We start from the raw sequence: 22,901 nt of genomic DNA on the forward strand, positions 1-22,901 counted from the left end.
TAAGGACAACGATACAAAATTACGACATTACTAAATCAAATAAGAGAATGATGCAATTTAGGCAAGGCGTGGTGGGCATTCGAAGCCCTTTGGAAGTTCACATCCACATTTGTTAACAAGAAGAGTAAGATCAATGGGAAGATTAAGGTGAACATGCCCTAAGATGTCAGCATGAACCGCTGTGCAAAGGCAGGCAGCGGCATCAAGGTTAATGATGCTACCAATAAGGTTGCAACATTCCTTTTTTTGAGATCCAATGCGGACATGCACGGCATTGAACACATCTGCACACACATTCAACTTAAGGGTATCTTCAAGGCATGTTTCAATGGGTCGGGGTGTGTAATGAGAGAAGGCTAGGTTACACTAAACGAGATTCAATGCAAGAAAAAGAGCGGATGAGGTCGTTATCTTGAGAGCCATTTCTATAACCCTTTTTTGTTTAATTTGCTAATTAATCAAAAGAGGGGAATTGATTGATTGCTTTGATATAAAAGGAATAGAGACTTGTTTGTTTGATGAAAACTCACTAACTCTATCAGCTATTTATAGATTATAAGTGAGGGTAGTCGAGAGGGAAAATATATACTGTTTTATGAATGAAATTGAGTTGTAAGTATATCTAATAATTTAAGTTGTTTTAACCACCAAATTATTATACCTTGAATGATTGTATTTTCCCTTAAGATTAAACCATTGGCTGGAGGAAGATGAATTGCTACATGTAAATAAAATAGCGAGAAAATCCCTTTGATTTTGGGATTGTATGAATTAATTAATTGATACATTATTTAATTAGTCATAACATGTTTAGTGATTCTTTTTGCTCGTATTATATGATAGGTATTACTCCTATTTACGTATACAAGCTAGTGTTTGTTTCATATGCTTATAATATTTGACCACAACTTTGAATTTTATTTTGGATTGCTATATAACTTCATGAGTGTTGAAATTTTTTATATTGTTATATATTATCTCCGCTTAATAATGTTCTTAGCATTTATATCAGAGGTTTTTCAGTGCGGCAGGCCACATGTTACGGCAGGGGTTACTTATAGGGTGTTATTAGTTTTGTTAGGGTTTACTTGTAGGTATTACTTGTATTTTGGGTTATTTGTATGGGTTACTTGTATGTGTTACTTATATTATGAGTAACCCCTACAAGTAACCCCACACAAAACCCCTATACCAAAGCAGTAACACCCTACAAGTAAGCCCTTATCAAAACCAGTAACACCTTACAAGTAACTTTAGAATACAAGTAACACCTACAAGTAATATCCTGACCAAAACCAATAACACCCTACAAGTAACCTCATAATACAAGTAACACCTTACAAGTAACCCCTGCCACACCATGTGGCCAGCCGCATACAAAAATTTGTGCATTTATATATAGTTTGTAAAGAGATAAGCAATTGTATTTCTTTGAATAAATTTACAGCCTATAAATATGCAAGCTATGGACTAATTAAGTACATAAGATATTACATAATAAATTACAGTTAATAAAGCGAGTTATTTAAGGAATATAATTACCTAAGTCAAAGATATCAGTTACACAAAACTACAAAGCTAATTTTGCTGCTATTTCCATAACTATCTTTGTTAGGCCATGTTCAGTTCACCTTAAAAAAAAAAATATTCAGTAAAAAAAAATTAGTTTAGTAAAAATAATTTTAGTTTAGCAAAAATAAATTTAATTTAATAAAATTAGTTTCAGTTCAGTTAAAATAATTTCAGTTCAGTAAAAATCAGTAACTCTAAAAATGAAATATAATAGAGAAACAGTAAAAGTAATTTCTATTTAGTAAAATTAATTTTAGTTTAGTAAAAATAATTTTAGTTTAGCAAAAATAATATCAATTCAGTAAAATTAATTCCAATTTAGCAAAAATAAGGTGAATTGAACAAGGCTTTAGTCAAAGATGGAATTGGTAATAATATCAAGATAGTTTCTTGATGTTATTCTCGACATGCCCCGCAAGACCGTCGATGGGTCAGTGAGTGCAATCTTAGTGGGGTAGCAAGTCGAGCCGCGGTCTTGAAAGTGGTTTAATGAGGGTGTCGGCTAGTTGATCACCTGTTGGTACATGTGTAACACGCAAAGAACCTTTTTGAACCTATTCTTGAATAAAATAGAAGTCAAGAACCAAATGGTTCATCTTGGAGTGAAAGATGGATTTGCACTTAAGTGGGTTGCACTTAAATTGTCACAAGTATATAACTGGAGTATTATTTATATGAATGCCCATCTCAATGATGAGTAGGTTTTGAACCCACATGATTTCAGCAGTGGTGGAAGCAACTTCTCTATACTCTGCTTTGGTGAACGATCGAAAAAAGGATTTTTGCTTTTTCGAGCACCAAGTTATGGGAGTACGACCAAAAAAACTACATGGCCCATTGTTGAGATGAAATCATCTTTATTACCTGCCCAATCTGCATCAGAGAAAACATGAATGATAAGAGCTGAAATTTTATAGATGTAAATGCCTTTGTCAAGTGTGCCATTGAGGTAGCGCATCAAGCATTTGAGTGCCGACTAGAGGTGTCTATTCGGATAACCGGATGGAGTTTGGGTCAGGTTTATTCGAGTCGGGTCTGTTCGGATCGGATATGTTCAGGTCAAAATTATTCTTTTGATTTGGATCGGGTTAGGTCGGGTCAAATTCGGGTCGGATCAAATTCGGGTCATGGTTTATCGAGTCCGGGTTAGATATGGGTCGAGTCAACTCCAGATCGGTTCGTATTCAGTTCGGATAAATTCGGATCGGGTTTAACCGGGTTAATTTCGGGTCGGATGAATTTGGGTCGGGTTGATTTCGGTTCAGATGATTTCGGTTCGGTCAAGTTCGGTTTGATTAAGATAAGGTTGATCCGTTGATTCATTAATTGGTCAATTTCAATTCAATTCCTTCTGTGTTTGGCTGGATTTTAATCGAGTTGACCCAATTCATATCCAAATCAGGTTATATTTAAACTAGAGTTATTATTGAGTATTTACCTTATTATTGGGTCAATATCAAGTCATTCATGTATCATATTTTTTATCGAGTTGAAAGAAGAGGTTTTAATGTTCAAGCAATACAAATTATTTGTAGTAAATTTTAGATGAGACGAATATAAAGCTTAGAAAGTAATTTTATATAATTGGTATATACATGAAGTAAACTTGTTAATCTGGATTATTTCTTTGTAGTAAAAAACGTTAACTTATTAATAATTACGGAGTAGTATAAGAACTAGAATAAAAAGGTGAATAATTAGTTATGGTCGGGTTAAATTCGGATCGGGTAAAAATCAAATCGAGTTAAAATCTGGACGGGTTAATATCAGTTCGGGTCAAAACAGATCGAATTAGATCGGTTATTGGCAAGCTCGGTGTATCATGCCCGTGGAGCTTGCTTTAAACCGTAAATGTCTTTCTTTAATTTGCAAATATGAATAGGAAATTTGGAGTCAATGAATCCGGGTGGTTGTGACATGTACACTCTTTCTTGCAATGTACCTTGTAAAAAATAGTTTTATTCTTGTTTTGAGACATTTATCAGTTAAAAAAAAATTTTGGAATGTAAGTTTAGCAAGGTGAGAATTGAAACAAGGAGAAATGGGTGATTACTTTAGATGGGAAGATATATAGCCTAAGGTTGAGGTCTTCTGGTATTTGGGATCTATATATTACTCAAAAGGATGGAGAATTGGATAGATATGTAGCTCATAGGAACAAATCAAATTAATTAAAGTGGAAGAGTGCTAGGGGTTTGCAGTTGATCCTAACATGCCTTATAGATTGAATGTTAAATTCTACAGAACAACAATTTTTATATGATAAGATGAATGTGCATAAGATAATATAAATATGGCGGAGATGCATATGTTGAGATGGTTGCATGAGTCACATGTATGGCCATAGAAGAAAAGATCAGTTGAGAAATGAGATGATTAGGAAAAAATAGGGGTCAAATCCATTCAATAATATAAGATGAAGGAGAATCTCTTAAGATGTTTTGACCATGTAAAAAGTAGACTAATTGAGATACCAGTTAGAGGGCTTAAAAAGTTGCAAAGTCTTGAGATCTCGAGGGGTATGAGAGGACCTCAAAATTCTTGGAAGAAGGTTATGTACATTTTTTTGTTATATTTAATTGGAAAAATTGATTCTAATAATTCCACTTTTGCCCGGTTCGCAAATAATAATCACACCTATCGATTATTATTTAATAATCCCACCTTTGAGGGGCATTTTCTCCTATTGGTCCCCTATGACCGGTAACTTGAAGAATGGGTATTTTTTTTTCTTTTTTTTCTCTATTCTCCCTCATCCTCCATCACATCACAAGTCAGCCATTCTCTCTCCTTTCTTTCCCTTCCATGACTTTCCCACCTCACTTTCTCTCTCTTCATACCACAATATAATAGATTAACAGTAGCAACAATAGGGGAAATGGGAAATGCGTAAGGCCGGATGTTTCACGGGAGGGGAAAGGACGAATTTTATTAGGTGATGGTTTCGAGGGTAGGGGTTTTGTGCTTTGGGTTGTCGGCCATGGTAGGGCGTGGGTAGGGGTGGCTGACCTTGGGTGGGGTTTTTTGTGGGTGGGGCGGTTCGTCTGTGGGTGGGAGTGGCCAACCACGGGTGGGGTTTTTCATGGATGGGGGATGGCTGGTCCGTGGGTGGGGGTGGCTGGTCATGGGTGAGGGTACATGTTTGGGCTGTTTCAGAGAGGAGGTGGCTGCGTGTAGGAGGTAGTTGGTCTGGATGGTCGGAATCAATGGAGGGGAAATGGAAAAGGAAAGAGGAAAAGGGAAAGAAAATAATTTGTTTTTTTTTTGAAAATTTTTTTTAAAAAAAAATAAAAAAAAATATTTTGATAAATCATAAATTGACACGTGGCATGTTCACCCATTATACCAGTTACTAACAGGTCAAGGACCATTAAAAGAAGATGACCCCCAAAGGTGGGATTATTAAGTAATAATCGATAAGTGGGATTATTATTCGCGAATCGGGCAAAGGTGAGATTATTAAAATCAATTTTTCCTATTTAATTTAGTATTTTCTTTTTATTGGTTGCTCAACTCGTGTTTTGCATACTTTACTACTTATTTCTCCTGCTACATATTTTAAATCTTTATGTTTATACTTACACTAGTATAGTGCCCATGCATTGCACGGTTTATAAATCAAATCATTATTTTTTTTGACAAAAGCATGATTGATCCCGTAGGAAAAAAAATCCTAAGATAATTCAATTAGTAATTCCCGTCAAAAAAAAAAAATAGTAATAAAGGGCTTATTTTCTCTAACAATTAATTATTAAAATTTTGTTCAGTTGCAATAATGGTCAATTTGTAAATAAATTAAAGAAGGAGTGATTTGAATAGTATTTTATGTCATTTGCAATTCTTTTCTTTTATTCCCTATCATTTTTTATAATGTTATTTATTATAATTGAAAAATAAATTAATTATTTTGCCTCACATAACTATATAAGAGAAGTAGAGGAAAACGTCGAGCTACTTGTCATACCATCCGCACATAACTATAGTCAAACAGTAGAAGAAATACTAAAATTTACTTGTCATACCATATGTTCAGTATCTATACAATCTAAAACATGTTTTACCCGTTGCATTCGCTAAATATACAAACACAATAATAGTCTTATATCTCATTCACTGCTATATTTTACAATTATCTAAGCTAAGCATTATGTCAAAAACTATTACATCATATCCATATAACTAATCAACAACTGATGATTGAATATACGACACAAATATATAGATATGGTTATTGATAAATTTTATATGATTAAAAAATATTTATTAAAATTATAAGAGTAAAAGTCATAATTTATCAACTAACCAATCATGTATGTAATGCATTTCTTTACGGACATGTATTCTTATACTATAACTATGAATGTTATAAAACTCATAAAATTACATATTAAGTTTTTTAAATTTTGAATATGAGCATTACATGAGTAAGAAAATATGAAAATTTAATGGTTATAAAAGTGAGAATATTTTTCATATAAATTTCATTAGATATTATATATTTTTTGGCATAGTTTTGCTAGGAAAATATTTTGTCTAACTTTTTTCAGGAAAAATTTACAGTATATATATATATATATGTATATATATATATATTTTAAGCCTAAGTTAATTTAATTTTACTTTTGTTTTGTATATTCACAATTTGAAAACTCTATATTAATCTAAAATTAAATTAGATATGTAGATAGTTATTTATGTAAAATGTGAAAAAAGATATACATATATTCTTGAATTAAATAACAAAAATAACACAATTATAAATACATATTCTTTTGGAACTCTATTGTATAGACCACTAATCGAAATCATTAAACTTAGTTGATTAGTAGATAAAAAATAAAAATAAATATAAAAGCATAATAAAATGTATAACTGACATAATTTAAAGGAAACGACCAGTTTGAATTAATCATTTAAATTTTCATATATCAAGTAAATATAAATCGTGTCATTCTTTAGTATAGCAGGAGACCAAGGAAAGACACCATATTAGTAATTAGTTACTAATATCGATCCTATAATATCTCACTTTGATTACAAAAAACAAAGAAAATGTAAATTACGTTGTGAGCTCTTTTTAGAGTATAATTTAGTCTTAGGGCATGTTCACTTCAGCATAATTTCAATTCAGCTCCAATCAATTCAGTGAAACTATTATGGTGTACCTTTCCATCAACTAAAATTGACTCAAGTGAGCTAATTTTTTTGGATTGAAATATTTAGGTTGGTACCATATAGCCTCACAATTCATACTTTTATTCATATTTTTTAAGAAGGATGAGGTCAGATATCATAGTGCATACCATAATCAATAACAATATATATTAACATGTATAAATGATATGACCTTAAAATGAAAATTGTAAAGACTTATATGACTATGACTATTATTTATATTAACCTAACGTATTATATAGATGATAATACAAAAAATATTGTATCTTATTTTATTATTTGAATATTATGATTTGATTTTACATGTTAACTATATTTTATTTTTTCCGTATTTTTGTACGAAATATGTGACAAAATATTATGTTTGACTAATTTATGTAAATCATTATTTATATAGATGCTTATATCATGTTACCATAATATTTCTTGACTTTACAAATAAGATATGAAATTGCATTTTACTAATTAAGTTATTAGTAATTAAGGAATTATATATATGCACGATAGCACGAGTCCTATGTTACCATAATATTACTAATAGAATTAAGGAAGTAAACTTTTAACAGAATTAAGAAATATGTTTACTATAATAAGTGGCATAGTAGTTTACTAATTAAGGAAGTATATTTATGCACGGGTGCTATGCTATCACAATATTACTAACAAAATTATGCTCCGATCATTTACCATTATTACTATGCTAGACTTTACTAATTAAATATGATATTACATTTTTTTCCATAATATTTTATGTAGTCATTTAGAATAAGATACTTAGAATATTCTTGTTTTTATATAGAAGCATAAACGTTAAAAAAAATAAAATAAAATAATATAAGATAACGAATCATATAGCGACATTTGTCAGGCTTACATTGAGGTACTTCTCTTTTAGTATAGTAATATAGATATGTTATATTTTACCTCTCTTATTTATCCCCTTACCACTTGTAAATTATTTATATACTCTTTTTTTTTCTCACTTTACACAAATTTTTTCCCTTTTCAACTTTGTTCAATCGGTTATCTTGTTATGATATTTTTTTTCCTTTTAGGATATTTCTATATGACGATTTATTTTAGCTAGTCAAATTATTTTGAGACTAAGGCTTTGTTGTTCATTATTGTGTTTCTCACATGTTATTTTTAATTGTTTTGTTTGATGTTCATGTTATTATCAATCAAGCATTTGTTAAAAATCAAACATTAATTTGTTCGTTATTGTCGTTTTCCTTAAGTTATTTTGGGACGAATGTATTTGTTAATTGGAGCTGCATGTCAATTATCAAACATTTTACTTAAATATTTCAATATAAGATTTAATAATATGTAAGTAAATAAATGTTCCCGTATAATATTGTCAATAATTATATAAAGGAAATTTTATGGGACACTGACTAGTAAAAATCAGAGCATGTTGACATACACTAAAACAATGATCGAATAAGCCTAGCCTGATCGACCAAGTAACCCCTAATCGACCGAGTAACCCTTGAACAAGTAAGTCCCATCTGAGTAACTCCGATCGACTAACAACCCCTTGACCGACAAAGTAACCATTGATTGACCAATTAAGCCCTGAATAAGTAACTCCGACTACACAGTACAGCCAACTACATGTAAAACTTTGTGAGTAAATTTTTTTTTTATATATATATATATTTTTTATTTTTGTATAAATTTTTTTTTATATATATATTTTTTTTTTTTTATTTTTTGTAAAAAACTACCTAATAAAAAAATATTGTAAAAAAAAAAGAAAAAACGGGTAAAAGAAATCAATGCAGGAAAATAGTCAAACTCCCTAAATCTGGCAAGTGGTAGCCTTCTTAGTTCTTACAATATTTTATGCTTTATAAGGTTGTTTAATATGTTTAAAAAAAAAAAAAAAAAGGTAGTTTATTATTAATTTGTTTTATAACGTAGTTTTTGTTGATTTTTAAAAGGGAGTTTCCCATGCACAATTTTATTTTATTTTTTTTTAATAATAAAATTACTTAAGTTTTCCTATGTAAAATTTAATTAATCATATGTAAATTGACAGTTAAGTAAATATCACGATTATTTATATGAAACGTGTTTATGAATAACCTTAGTCACATTTGGTTGGAATTTTTTTTATTGCGTGATAATAATATATATTATATAAAGATAATATTTTGAAACTATACATTACAATTAGATATCATAACTACTTGTATTATTTTTCTTCTTACTTAAATATATAGCTATTGAAACGTATACGTATGGCCTGGACCGCCTGGTCAAGTGATGGACTTTGAGTCTAAAAGTACAAATGGAACAAGTAATTTGAGATTTAAGGGATTTGAGACTAATTTAAGAGAGTTGTATGTATATTATTTCCTCTATCCTTATTTACTTGATCTGTTTTCTTTACATATTTGCCAATACATATCTTTAACTATCAATAACTTTAATTTTCCACAAGTGAAAATAATAAAAGTTACAAAATATGATACTCCCTCCTTCCCATAATATTTGGGACGTTGGGGTGGACACGTAGTTTAAGAAAACTACAAATGGATCCATTTTAAATATTTGTTTATTGTATAAAAGATTCTCTTATATTTTTATATTGTAAGAAGACAACAAAGTGAGGTGGGAGTGGGGTTGGTGAGGAGAGAAAAAATGTGGGAAACTATTTTTTTTATTTGTGGTCCCATTCCATATTTAGTAACGTGTCAAGTATTGTGGGACGGACAAAAATGAGAACTGTGTCAAGTATTATGAGATAGAGGGAGTATTATTTTTCGAGATGATTTTAAGAAGATCCCTTTTCCTTACATTTAATGCACAAATAGTTAAAGGAGAGGTGGTGTAAAAGTCAAAACAGGTCAAGTAAAAAGAATGAGCAAAATAAATGAAGTCTTATTATCATCAAACTCAAAGCAGAATGCTACATACAAACTATGTGAGCAGAAAATATGAAATAAAAAGTGTAATCAATAATGACCGTAAGTGATGAAACAATAACATAATTATGTTTATGAAATAAGCATTAAGGACAACGATACAAAATTACGAACATCCCAAAGAAGAGGAAGAAGAAGCTTAGGCAAGGCGTGGTGGGCATTCGAAACCCTTTGGAAGCTCACATCCACATTTGTTAACAAGAAGAGTAAGATCAATGGGAAGATTAAGGTGAACAAGTCTTAAGATGTCAGCATGAACCGCTGTGCAAAGGCAGGCAGCAGCATCAAGTTTAATGATATTACCAATAAGGTTGCAACATTCCTTTTTTTTAGATCCAATGCGAACATTGTTAGTTTAGACAGCCCCGTTCCTGTAAATTTATGGGCCCTAGGCATAATGTAAGAAGAGGGCCCCCTACGTAATCAAATTTTTTTATACGCAATAGATTTATATAAAAACACAATGAAAATAACTTATATTATTTAAATAGTAAGTCTCGATACACAATAATGACTTTGCATAATATTTTTATAAATTTCTCCCTCCTAAAAAATCAGAACAACCGATTTCTTCTAGCATTTTTTGATGCAAAATCATTTATAATTACATCAATATCGATATTTTCTAACATATCCGCCTCAATTGACAATGTTGCCAAACCATTCAACCTTTCTTGTGACATTGATGACCTCAAGTAAGTTTTGATCAACTTCAATTTTGAAAAACTTCTTTCCGCACTTGCCACGGTCACAGGCACCGTTAATAGAACTCGATATGCAATGGAAACATTCGGATAACAATCTGCAAGTTTAACAAATTTAAGAATATCAATGGCAGACATGAAATTGTTTGGCAAAGTAAATTGTAACACCTTTAATTCAGAGAACAAATCATCTACATCAACATCTGATAAATTGCCATGAGAAAAGATAGTATGAAATCTAACACAACATTCTTTTAACTCATCATCATCATATGACTTTAACTTTCTTAAATCATATAAAAAACCAAAAATCCTTTCAAATGTCTTCAACTCCTCAAATCTGTTTTTCAAAGATGTAATTGCCATATCAACAACAACAAGAAAATAATGTACTCTAAATGATTCTTCAAGTGACATATTTTCATCTTGATCCTCATTGTTCTCTCCAAAATGTTTTTTTCTTATCATAGTACGTTTTGTTGGAAAGATGGGTTCAACATCCATTTCAAATGCAATACTTTTTGCAAGACTCATACTTTTTGTAAAACCTTCTTCTCGATATTTTTCAAAATAAGAAAAAACTTCTTCTACATGTTTTATTGTATCATCAATGCACATATTCTTAGATTGCAATTTTTTGCTAATCATATTTATAGCAAATAGAATATCATACCAAATAACCATACCAAGCAAAAACTCAAAACTTCCAATTGCATTAAATAAACTCTCTGCCTCACTTTTTGTCTTTGCATCATTATCACAAGAATCATATAATTCCGACAATGCCAATCTTATTTGAGGACATTGAAATCTAATAGCTTTAACACTCTTAATTCGACTTTCCCAACGAGTATTAGACAAATATTTCATTGTTAAACCGGGAACATTATCAAGTAAAATTTTCCATCTTTTTGTAGATCCCGAAAAGACTGAATATAAGCGTTGTATAACTCCAAAAAAGGAAATAGCCTTAACACAAGAATGAGCCATATCACCAAGAGTTAAATTAAGACTATGACAAGCACATGGCATGTATAATGCTCTAGGATTAATTTCAAGAAATCTCTTTTGAACACCTTGATGCTTTCCTTTCATATTGGAACCATTATCATATCCTTGCCCCCTAACATTATCAACATTAAGATCAAGGGCATTTAACACATCTAGTAGCTCATTAAATAGTCCCAACCCTGATGTATCATCAACTTTTAAAAATTCCAAAAAAAACTCTTCAATTTTAATTTTGTTATTTGACATATTTACGCATCGAATTATAAGAGTCATTTGTTCTTGATGGCTCACATCAGGGGTGCAATCAAGAATTACAGAAAAATATTTTGCCTCTTTGATGATATTAATAATAGACTTTTTAACACTTTGGGACAAAAGAGAAATAAACTCATTTTGAATTTTATGTCCAAGATAATGATAATGAATTTCCCGATCTTGAATTCGTCTCACATGATCTTGCATTATTAAATCAAATTCAGCAATCATTTCAATCAATCCAAGGAAATTGCCATTGCTATTTTGATATAATTTTTCATTTGTTCCTCTAAAGGAAAGATTATTTTTAGCAAGACATTTCACAACCGAAAATATCCTATGCAGAACTTGTCTCCAACGCTCCTTCTCTTTTATAATTTCTTCTTGCAAGTGCTTATCTATTGTTTCATTTTTATCCAATCTTACTCTCAATTCATTCCAAGTATTCATATTAGTCATATGCTCAGTACTATTTTCATGTTGTTTGAGCCTTTGACTAATATGTTTCCAATCATTTAAACCATCATTCGCTAGCAAACTTAAGTTACTAGAAGATTTAAACAACTTACAACAAAAACAATATGCTTTATCATTAGCTTTGCAATAAACTAACCATTTTCGATCATTAATCTCACCATTGGTTAATTTTCTGGAATAACAGGAATATGGAAAATGCCTAAAATTTTTGTCCAAAGGAAATTCAAGATTCATTTCTCTAATAGGCCCCTTTTCAACTAAAATATCCTTTGATTTGGTGTCAAGATTTCCCCAATTTCTTGGATCATAAATATCAATATAAGGAATTTCTTGCTCATTATCAACACCAAGATTATCAAGATTAGAAGTGTTAGGCATGTCAGTAGGAACACTTGAATCGTCATTATTAACCTCATCATTCTCATGATCAATATTGTCATTTGACTGATCAATATTTTCATTGGACTGAGCCACATTTTTAACAACAAATTTATCAATAGATCCAAATTGTGATTTTATCAACTCCTCATTTCTTCTTCTTTTATTTCGTTTTTGACTACCAGATAAATGTTTTTTAGGCAACATATCATATAATAAAAAAAATAAAAAAAAACTAGATTAAGAATAATAGCACCTGTAAAATTGGCAGAAATCTCAAATTTCCACAATCTAAAATACTCAATTTAACTGATTGATAACCTGTTACAATTCAAAACAGAAATTAGAAGTTTGAAACATGATAAATACGGAGTAAAAAACAAACAAAGGAAGAATTGTATACCTTTGTCTAATCGGTAACCAAATAAAAGGATCAATTTGCCAATGATGCCATGAAATTCATCATAAACAACCAATAATAAGAAGAAGATGAGAGTTGAATATTTGGTGATAGATGAATTATTTTCGCTCATATTTATCTTGTATAATATTTTAGCCGTTGCCATAATATTAATTAGCCAAAATTAAAAGGCTTGAATTTCGGTTATGAAATAATTTTGAAACGGTGTATTTGGGAAGATTAAAATTCTGGAGATAATTCTCATAGAAACTGGTAGATAGAAGAACTGAAGAAGAAGTAAAGTTGCATTGTAATCTCCACCTAAATTGACAGCTAATTAATATACTAATTTAATATTAATTGCTAAAAAAAATGCAATAATTATCTTCTTATCTTTTTTAAACTAGTTGCCTTTTTTTTTTAAACAAGTACGAAGCACATTTCAATTAGTATAGAAGCTGATTTTTTTTTTATTTGTGGGCCCCCTTTTGGCGTGGGCCCTAGGCGCCGGCACTCGAGGCCTACCCTCAGGGCCGGCCCTGAGTTTAGATGAACTACTATGAGAGGGGGGGTGAATAGTAGTAGGTTCCAATCGCGGAACTTAAGCGGAAATAAACAATAAAAACATAAAGAAAACTTAAGCACACAGCAAGTTTACGAGGAAACCATCCAGTGCCTAACTGGAAGTAAAACCTCGGCCCTATTGGGACTTAAAAACAAATTCCACTATAATAGGCAACTCTCCCAGTACAACCTATTACACAGACCTTTGCTTCACAAGTTCCTCTTAAGACACTTGCTGATTGACAGGAACCTATCCTATCAGACCTAAGACAAACTCAGGCACCTTTTTCGACCCAAGACACACTCAGGTTCCTTTCTCGACCTAAGACACACTCAGGTTCCTTTTTCCCACTTGCAACCCAAGACAGACTCGGGGTGACTAACTACCACTCGAATTTTAGAGAATTCAAACTCATACACTTGTGTGAATTTAAGAGAATCCACAATCTCACCCCAAAACCAATTACAACTCAAAAACACACTCTAACACATAAATGGAAAGCTACACATGAAACCCGAAATCAAAATGATAAAGCTTAAACCTTTCGCAAACTTACTCTTAAGCACTAAGTGGTTTTCACGCTTAAAACTCTCACTTTGCTAAGCTGAAATACTTCTATATTTATAGGAGTTCCTCAGCTTCTCAAACTAGGGTTTTCGCAAACAAGATAGATCAAACACAAATCTGATCTTATCTTCTTTAAAATCGAATCCAAACAGATTTAAATTCATTTTTATAAAAACCAAATTTTATCAAATTCGTTTTTGTTAAAAGATAAGATTTTATAAAAAGATAAAACCAAGTTAAACCAGATTTTATAAGATAAAATCCATTAAGTACTTTTTTATAAAATTCATAATTATCTTTTACGAATTAGTTAGTTTGCCAAGCTTTATCTGATTTCTAATAAGTTCAAGGCATATCTATCATTTATATGTTTACATCATCCTACGAAAACAAACTTATCTTTTACACAACTATAAGTTATGAAGTCCATCTTCTTCGGTTGATATCTTGATCTTTGTGTTGATCCTTGATTGTTGAGGCTTGTCCCAGCATTACACCAGAACCAGGTCCTTACAACCCGTTTGAAGTTCCTGTTGAGAAACTTCGGGAAGTTCCATTTCTGGAACTCTTCTTCTGTTCTTTACTTGTCCTCATGGATCTTCTAAAGTTCCTTTGTTCCAGTTCCTACTTCAGCCCTCTATGCTTACTGAACCTGCCAACATCACAACACTAGAAAATCCTTATTAAAAGGAAGTTTGCTCAATTCTTAGTATCATCATCAAAACCTCATAAGGGTCAACAATTTCCCCCTTTTTGATGATGACAAACTGAGCAAACTTCTGAGGATGATAAGTAAAGAAACAGAATGTTAATTTTTCATTTTTCAATTTTTTCTTTTTTTTCATAAGCAAAGCAAAGAAACAAAACAGAACATAAATAACAGAATGAAAAGAAAGAAAAAAAACAAACAGAATGCAAAGAAAAATTTTAGAGAAGAGAAACCTTTGTTACTTACTCAACTGGAACTAGAACAACTTCAGCTTTCAAGTTTGCTCCTGCTTTTCCCCCTTTTGGTATCATAAAAAACTTGACTTTTCAAAGTTTTATTCATCTACTCACAGCCCCACAGGCAATTCATCGAATGTGGGAAGCTGGAAGCAGCGCTGGCTAGCTCTCTTGAGCTAGTACTTTCACACAAATTTTCCTGTTTATTCTCAACAATGCAAGCAAGTATAGACAAAGTTCCATAATATTTGACAAAACCAACCATCCAGAGTACTTAAAAATATTACAGACCAATTTCCAAAATATTCAAAAGCAAATAAAGTTCAAAAACATCCAAATAAAAACAGATCATTGTTCCAAAAACCATTAGAAAATATGAAACTAGGGGATGGCTAGGGTAGGCTGCATAGGTGATCAAGCATCAAGCGCTTGTAAAATTCTCTCAAGATCAGCTTTGTTGTCCTCTTGAGCTTTCTTCATTTTCGTTTCAAGGCTTGAGATAGCTTTGTGGAACTCCTTGGCCTGAGCAGCGTCAGTCCTCTCCATAGCCTTTATCTTCCCTGACAAGTCAAGGAGTTGTCCTTCAACCTGCATAAGCCTATTAGATAAATCAGCTACTAGCTCATCAGCTCCTCCATCTCTTTCACTTAACTCCAGGGGATCAGCAGCACTGGTCTTAGCCTGAGTTCCAATAGAGAGCCTTCTGCTCTTCCTGACAGGAACTCTCACCTGTGAGTCCTCTTCCTTCTCTTTCTTTTTCTGAGCAGCTTCATACCTCACACACTTCCCCCTCACTACAGCAATACTCAAACCTCTCAGAGTGGTTTCATTGATCACATTTTCTCCTTTCTCCCTCATATGCCCATAGAAATCCCTCAATTGCACACCTAAATCTTCAAACACAGAAGCAAGAATCGCAGCATATCCAACCTTTATCTCTTTTTCTATGCAGTGCTCTAAGTGTTGGATCATAATTGCTGGGAAATTAATTTTAATTCTCTTAGACATGCAAAAGATTAGGGCCATATCTAAGTAGCACAATTCATTTTTCTTTTGAGTCCTCGGAACCAAGGACTTCTTTACCAAATTAAACAGCAATTTGTGCAACGAAGAGAGATCATTGTGATTCATCACGCTAACACCCTTTTTACCCCCTAAGTAATTTATGATTTCAGTTTTAGTATGCCCTGCTACCTTAACAGTCACAACCCCTTTCATGTAAGTATCAAACCCCTCACATGGAACTTGCAGAATAGACCCTAGTCTAGCAGCATCAAACTCAACATCCACTCCATTAACTTTGCTATAACACACACCATCCTCAAATTCACATTCTTTACAGAATTCATCCATAGCCAACGGATACAAATAATTTTTAGCTTTAACAGCAAACATGAAATCCCAACCCTGTAACTTAAGCAGATCTAGAAATTCGAAATTCACCTTATTACACCATGCATCATCAATTCTATAGCCTACAACATACCTGTCAGCAAAATTTCCCAATGCCTTCTCATCTTCTTCCCCCTCAGAATGTTCTTTCTCTTCCTCGGGTTCCTCGTCCCTCGCCATCATGTCAATTTCAAGAATTTGATCTTCGAGTGACTTGTCCGTCTTTTCGGCTTTCCTCTTCTTCCATAACCCGATTCGATCAAGAACGTTGGGTAAACTTCCAGTAGAGGAAGTTGCAGTGTCCTCAACGGCTTTTGGCTTGGTAATTTTTGGTTCTGAGGTGGTTTGAAGTAGCACAACAGGAATTTCTTGGCTGAGTGGTTGCGGGCTAGGTGATTGGGGAGGTGATTGCTCTTCTTGGTTCTTAGGGTTTTCTTCGGCCATGGTTGATTGTGGTTTAGCTGTAGAAATTCTGTGGTTGAGAGAGTTCTAGAGTTTAATTTGATGTGACGGTAAGTTAATGGGGTTGGTTGGGTAGTTTTTATAAGGGAGTAAATTTTTGAAGCGGTGTATTGAAGTGGAAGGGATTAGTTTAGGAACAATGAATTTTATCTTGTTTTTGAAAACTAATCTGGATGGAATTTTTTCAAATCAAGAATTTATCTTTTCACACTATATTTAATAAAAGATAATTCCAGAAGATAAATCTTCTCGAAAAGAAAAATTGATTTTTCAAAAATAAAATTCATGGAACAAGTCACATACAAGTCTACATTGCTTTGAATAATATGTACAGTATTAAACAAGTGTTAATTGCACTAACCTCCAAGAATTTACCAACGGTGACATTCCCGTTATGTTTATCACACCAAATTTGTGATAGATGTTTTATTCTTCTAATTAATCTTGTTAATTGACAATGCCATATCTAGGAACTTCAGTTGCAATCAATTCAGCTTGATCATCCCAAGTTCCAGTCTCATGTTCTCAAAGCGTTCTCTGCTCAAAGGCTTAGTTAGAATATCAGCAATTTGATTATCAGTATGACAGAATTCCAACTTAATATAGCCTTTTTTCACATTATCTTTTAAGAAGTGGTGTCTAATGTGGATGTGCTTAACCTTAGAGTGTTGCACTGGATCTTTAGATATATAGATAGCACTGGTATTATCACAATAAATTGGAACACATTCAAATTTTAAACCAAAATCACATATTTGTTGTTTTATCCACAACATTTGTGAACAACAAGCTGCAGCAGCTACATATTCAGCTTCTTCTGTGGACAAAGCAACTGTATTCTGTTTCTTGGAACCCCAAGAAACTAAGCATGGTCCAAGAAATTGAGTCATACCTGATGTGCTCTTTCTATTCACTAAATGACCTGCATAGTCAGCATCCGTGTATCCAACTAAATCAATTGATTCATTCCTTGGATAGTAGAGACATAAATCATTAGTTCCTTTGAGGTACCTAAGTATCCTCTTAACTGCCTTGAGATGAGATTCCTTTGGATTTGCTTGGAACCTCGCACATAAGCCTACACTGAAAGATATATCAGGTCTACTAGCAGTTAGATATAATAAGGAACCTATCATACCTCTATACATCTTCTGATCTATGCAAGTTCCAACTGTGTCTTCATCCAGTCCGGTGTTAGTTCCCATAGGTGTTCTTATAGTTTTGGAACTTTCCATCTTATATTTCTTTATGAGTTCCTTCACATACTTTTGTTGGTGAATCATTATTCCTTTCTCAGTTTGCTTAATTTGCAATCCAAGAAAGAAGTTTAGCTCACCCATCATGCTCATCTCGAACTCACCACTCATAAGGTCAGCAAAATACTTCACCAAAGATTCGTTAGTTGCACCAAAAATAATATCATCTACATATATTTGAACAACTAAAATGTCAGTTCCTTTAGATTTCAAAAACAAAGTTTTGTCTATTTTACCTCTTTTAAAATCATTATCTAATAGGAACTTGGACAACCTCTCATACCATGCCCTTGGTGCTTGTTTCAGCCCATAGAGAGCTTTATCAAGTTTATAGACATGATTTGGGAAATCTGGATCTTCAAATCCAGGAGGTTGTTCCACATAGACGTCCTCATTTAATAGACCATTTAAAAATGCACATTTGACGTCCATCTGAAACAACTTAATCTCCATAAAAGCTGCAAAAGCAATAAGAATGCGTATAGCTTCTAACCTGGCAACTGGAGCAAATGTCTCATCAAAGTCTATGCCTTCTTGTTGATTGTACCCCTTGACAACCAGTCTAGCCTTGTTTCTTACTATGATTCCATGTTCATCAAGCTTGTTTCTGACACACCCACTTTAGACCTATGACCTTCTGGTGTTCCGGTCTAGGAACTAGGTGCCAAACTTTGTTTCTCTCGAATTCTCCTAGTTCAGCTTGCATGGCTATGATCCAGTCAGCATCTTGTAAGGCTTCATCACAGTTCTTTGGTTCCAACGTAGATAGGAACGAGAAAAATGCACAGAAGTTCCTTAGCTGTGACCTGGTCTGAGTTCCTTTGGTTATGTCACTTATAATCACGTCCACTGGATGAGACTTTTGATGTTTCCAACGTTTAGGGGTAAAGTCTTTGATTGGATACAACTTTTCAGGTTCAGCATCATTGTTTCCTGTCTCTTGATTCAGTGGTTCCTGATTCTCAGGTTCTGGATTCTCAGGCTCAGGATGTTCCTCTTGTGGAACTTCTGTTTCAGTTGCAGTTTGGTTTTCAGCTACTGGATTCTTGTTTTGCTGCTTCATGGATATTGTTGATTCCTCATCAGGGTCATGTCTTGTTACTAACCCTATCTCGAAATCATCATCATCCTGTACATCAATCACAAAATCAGTTTCATCAAAAATTATATGTACAGACTCTTCAACACACATTGTTCTTTTATTATAAACTCTGTAAGCTTTACTATTTGAGGCATATCCTAAGAATACAACCTCATCACTTCTTTCATCAAACTTTCCCAAGTTTCTCTTTACATTATTGTGTACAAAGCATCTGCAACCAAAAGATCTAAAATAGGAAATATTTGGTTTTCTTCCTTTAATTAGTTCATAAGGTGTTTTGTTGGTTATTGCTCTAATAGAAACTCTATTCAATATGTAACATGCTGTATTTACAGCTTCTGCCCAGAAGTTCCTAGGCAGTCCACTGGAAATCAGCATAGTTCTTGCCATGTCTTCCAAGCTTCTGTTTTTCCGTTCAACTACTCCATTTTGTTGTGGAGTCCTGGGAGCAGAGAAGTTGTGGTCCATCCCATGTTCATCACAAAACTCATCAGTTCCATGATCTGACCTTAGGTGGATCAGTTGATGACCTGTTCTTCTCTGTTCTTTCTTCACAAAAGCAACAAAGTGATCAAACGTATCATCCTTGCTTACAAGAAAGAAAACCCAGGTATATCTGGAAAAATCATCTACAATAACCATCACATACCTTTTTCCACTTCTGCTTTGTATTCTTATAGGACCACACAAATCCATATGGATAAGTTCCAATGGTTTTGTGGTGCTTACCATATTCTTAGATTTGAAAGATATTCGTGTCTGCTTACCTCTAACACATGCACTGCAGACTTTATCTTTTAGGAAGTTGATGGTTGGAAGTCCTTCCACAAGTTCTTTTGTTCTAAGTTTATCAAGCAAAGAAAAACTAGCATGGCCAAATCGTTTGTGCCATAATAAGGGATCATTCTCAATGACACTAAGACAAGTTAAACTACTACTTGGAACTTCGTTAAGATCCACAATATACGTGTTCCCTTTTCTGGTTCCTTCAAGGATAATATTGTTAGTGTCATTGTTAATGATTCTACAAAGATTAGAAGTAAAGCTAACTGAGTTACCTTTATCACAAAATTCAGAAATACTTAACAAGTTGTGTTTAAGACCCTCGACTAAAAAGACATTTACAATAGCATTGGAACTTGACCTTCCTACTTTACCTATAGCAATGATTTCACCTTTCTTATTATCACCAAAGGTCACAGTTCCACCATAGTAGGCATCCAGTGAGAGAAATTTAGATTTGTCTCCAGTCATGTGCTTAGAACAACCACTGTCGAGGTACCAAGTGTTGCTCCCCCTCACTGGAACCTGCATGAAAACTAAGCGTTAATTTCTGGAACCCAGGTTTCCTTGGGTTCCACTGTTTTGGAAGAAGATTCAGATTTCTTCAACCATACCTGTTCAGCATGCTCAGTATTCTTAAGAGTATCTTTATTTCTTTTAGGACATGCAGCTTTAAGATGTCCTGTATTACCACAATAGTAACATAGTTTTTGACTAGGTAGATCCACATACTTCTTGTTTCTCCTAGACTTCTTCTTATAACCTAGTCCTTCTTTATTCTTGTTATGGATATTAGCTATCCAAGATGGAATTCCATTATTAATCACTTCTTTGCCTTTCCTGGCTCTGGCAAGTTCCTCCTCCAAGGTTTGATTTTTTATTTTAACTTCTTCCAAATCAGATTTTAATTTCTCAAAATTTGGAAGTTGGCTTGCAATAGGAACTTCAGAGTCAGGAGTGTCAATTCCAAGTTTCAGTTGAGCTAACTCTACATTCAACAGAATATTATCATGTTTAAGTTTTTCAACTTGTTCTTTTAGAAGGACATTTTTATCATATAAGTCAAAGAATCTAGTTTGTATGTCAGTTTTCATATTATCTACCCATTCACTATGTTCCTTGTAAATATTTAAAGCTTTATCAGTTTGGAACTTCGACCTGTTTAGTTCTTTACAATCATATTGAAGTTCCAGAATAATGTCCATAAGATTTCCTTTATTTAAATGTTTGAGTTGTCTATAGTCATACCATACCTCAGATTCAAGTTCCTTCAGACGCGCTTCCTCATTAGTTTTGGCCATCAAACATAGGTTGGCTGTTTCTTCTAAGGATTCTCCTTCTCCTTCATCTTCTGAATCAGAGTTTCCCCATGCAGCCATCATGGCTTTTCTTACATCTTCCTTGGAGAATGATGGTTTGTAGTACTTGTTCTGTTCCTTGCCTTTGTAGTTGGCTTTCTCGTCCTCCTTAGGATTTGGGCAATCTCTGAGAAGATGTTCTTTGGAACCGCATCTGTAGCATTTGAACTCTTTGGAACTTGGCTGTCCTCGTCTGTTCCTTTCTCCTCTTTTTCCTAGCATCCTCCTGAACTTACGTACAAGCATGGCAATCTCCATATCATCATTTTCAGAGTCGCTTGATTCATAAGCCTTTAAAGCAAGGCTCTTATTCTTGGAACTTTCAGAGTTTGCTCCAAGATGAAGTTCATGAGTAAGCAGGGAACCATTGAGCTGTTCAAGGTTGAACTTGGTGAAGTCCTTGGATTCTTGCAGAGCAGTGACCTTGGATCTCCACCTCTCATCTTGAGGAAGACTTCTAAGGACTTTCCTTACCTGTTCATCAATGGGTATGGACCTGCCTAAAGATTCTAACTCATTGACAATGTTAGTAAATCTAGTGAACATATCCTGAATGGATTCTTTGTGTAGCATTTCAAATCTTTCATATTTTGACATTAATAAATCGATTTTGGAACGTTTAACTTCATTCGTTCCTTCATGTGTTACTTGTAGTAAATCCCAAATCTGCTTTGCGGACTTACAACCCATGATTCTATTGTGCTCATGAGGTCCTAGTCCACAATGCAAGATTTTCACTGCTTGAGCATTCAACTCATATTTTTCATAATCTTCTTTGTCAAATTCAGCTATTGGTTTAGGAATTACCTCTTTGTTTGCATTGGTTTTTGTTACCTCAAAGTCACCGCTTTCAATGACTCTCCATACTTGATAATTTTCAGCTTTGATGAATATCTCCATTCTATTCTTCCAGTATGAATAAAACTTGCCATTGAACATTGGTGGTCTTTGGGTGGAATACCCTTCTTCAAGTTTCTCGTGTGCATTCATCTCTTCAGGAACTTTACTCTACAAGGTTGCTTGTACTTTCGTGAGAACCCGCTCTGATACCAATTGTTAGTTTAGATGAACTACTACGAGAGGGGGGGTGAATAGTAGTAGGTTCCAATCGCGGAACTTAAGTGGAAATAAACAATAAAAACATAGAGAAAACTTTAGCACACAACAAGTTTACGAGGAAACCATCCACTGCCTAACTGGAAGTAAAACCTCGGCCCTATTGGGACTTATAAACAAATTCCACTATAATAGGCAACTCTCCTAGTACAACCTATTACACAGACCTTTGCTTCACAAGTTCCTCTTAAGACACTTGCTGATTGACAGGAACCTATCCTATCAGACCTAAGACAAACTCAGGCACCTTTTTCAACCCAAGACACACTCAGGTTCCTTTCTCGACCTAAGACACACTCAGGTTCCTTTTTCCCACTTGCAACCCAAGACAGACTCGGGGTGACTAACTACCACTCGAATTTTAGAGAATTCAAACTCATACACTTGTGTGAATTTAAGAGAATCCACAATCTCACCCCAAAACCAATTACAACTCAAAGACACACTCTA

At 33.4% G+C, this 22,901-nt stretch overlaps 2 protein-coding genes across 2 annotated transcripts; both read right to left on the reverse strand.

Moving 5' to 3' along the window:
- Nucleotides 1-9,819: 9,819 nt before the first annotated feature.
- Nucleotides 9,820-12,712, reverse strand: LOC145571264 (uncharacterized). The gene is made up of 2 exons (XM_081630330.1): nt 10,289-12,712; nt 9,820-10,002 (listed from the first exon to the last, which is right to left on the reverse strand). Exons 1-2 carry the CDS (start codon nt 12,710-12,712, stop codon nt 9,820-9,822), a joined length of 2,607 nt encoding a protein of 868 aa, XP_081486456.1.
- A 4,288-nt stretch (nt 12,713-17,000) lies between these two features.
- Nucleotides 17,001-22,325, reverse strand: LOC145571265 (uncharacterized). Its single transcript, XM_081630331.1, has 9 exons — nt 21,984-22,325; nt 20,922-21,809; nt 20,592-20,837; nt 20,298-20,373; nt 19,924-20,180; nt 19,582-19,743; nt 18,713-19,221; nt 17,423-18,585; nt 17,001-17,005 (listed from the first exon to the last, which is right to left on the reverse strand). The coding sequence occupies exons 1-9, from the start codon at nt 22,323-22,325 to the stop codon at nt 17,001-17,003; spliced, it is 3,648 nt and encodes a 1,215-aa protein (XP_081486457.1).
- Nucleotides 22,326-22,901: the final 576 nt, after the last annotated feature.

The sequence above is a fragment of the Chenopodium album genome, chromosome 12 (genome assembly GCF_948465745.1).
Source record: "Chenopodium album chromosome 12, dcCheAlbu1.1, whole genome shotgun sequence".
NCBI classification, from domain to species: domain Eukaryota; kingdom Viridiplantae; phylum Streptophyta; class Magnoliopsida; order Caryophyllales; family Amaranthaceae; genus Chenopodium; species Chenopodium album.

Excerpts from the sequence above, each read along its gene's own strand:
- LOC145571264 (XM_081630330.1), bottom strand. The coding sequence starts at position 12,712 with ATGTTGCCTAAAAAACATTTATCTGGTAGTCAAAAACGAAATAAAAGA. Across the intron at positions 10,003-10,288 it reads TAGAAAATATCGATATTGAT|GAATGTTGCAACCTTATTGG; the intron begins GTAATTATAAAT and ends TCTAAAAAAAAG.
- LOC145571265 (XM_081630331.1), bottom strand. The coding sequence starts at position 22,325 with ATGAATGCACACGAGAAACTTGAAGAAGGGTATTCCACCCAAAGACCA. Across the intron at positions 20,838-20,921 it reads TTGACACTCCTGACTCTGAA|GAGGAACTTGCCAGAGCCAG; the intron begins GTTCCTATTGCA and ends CAAACCTTGGAG. Across the intron at positions 18,586-18,712 it reads CAGAAGGTCATAGGTCTAAA|GTTAGAAGCTATACGCATTC; the intron begins GTGGGTGTGTCA and ends TCCAGTTGCCAG.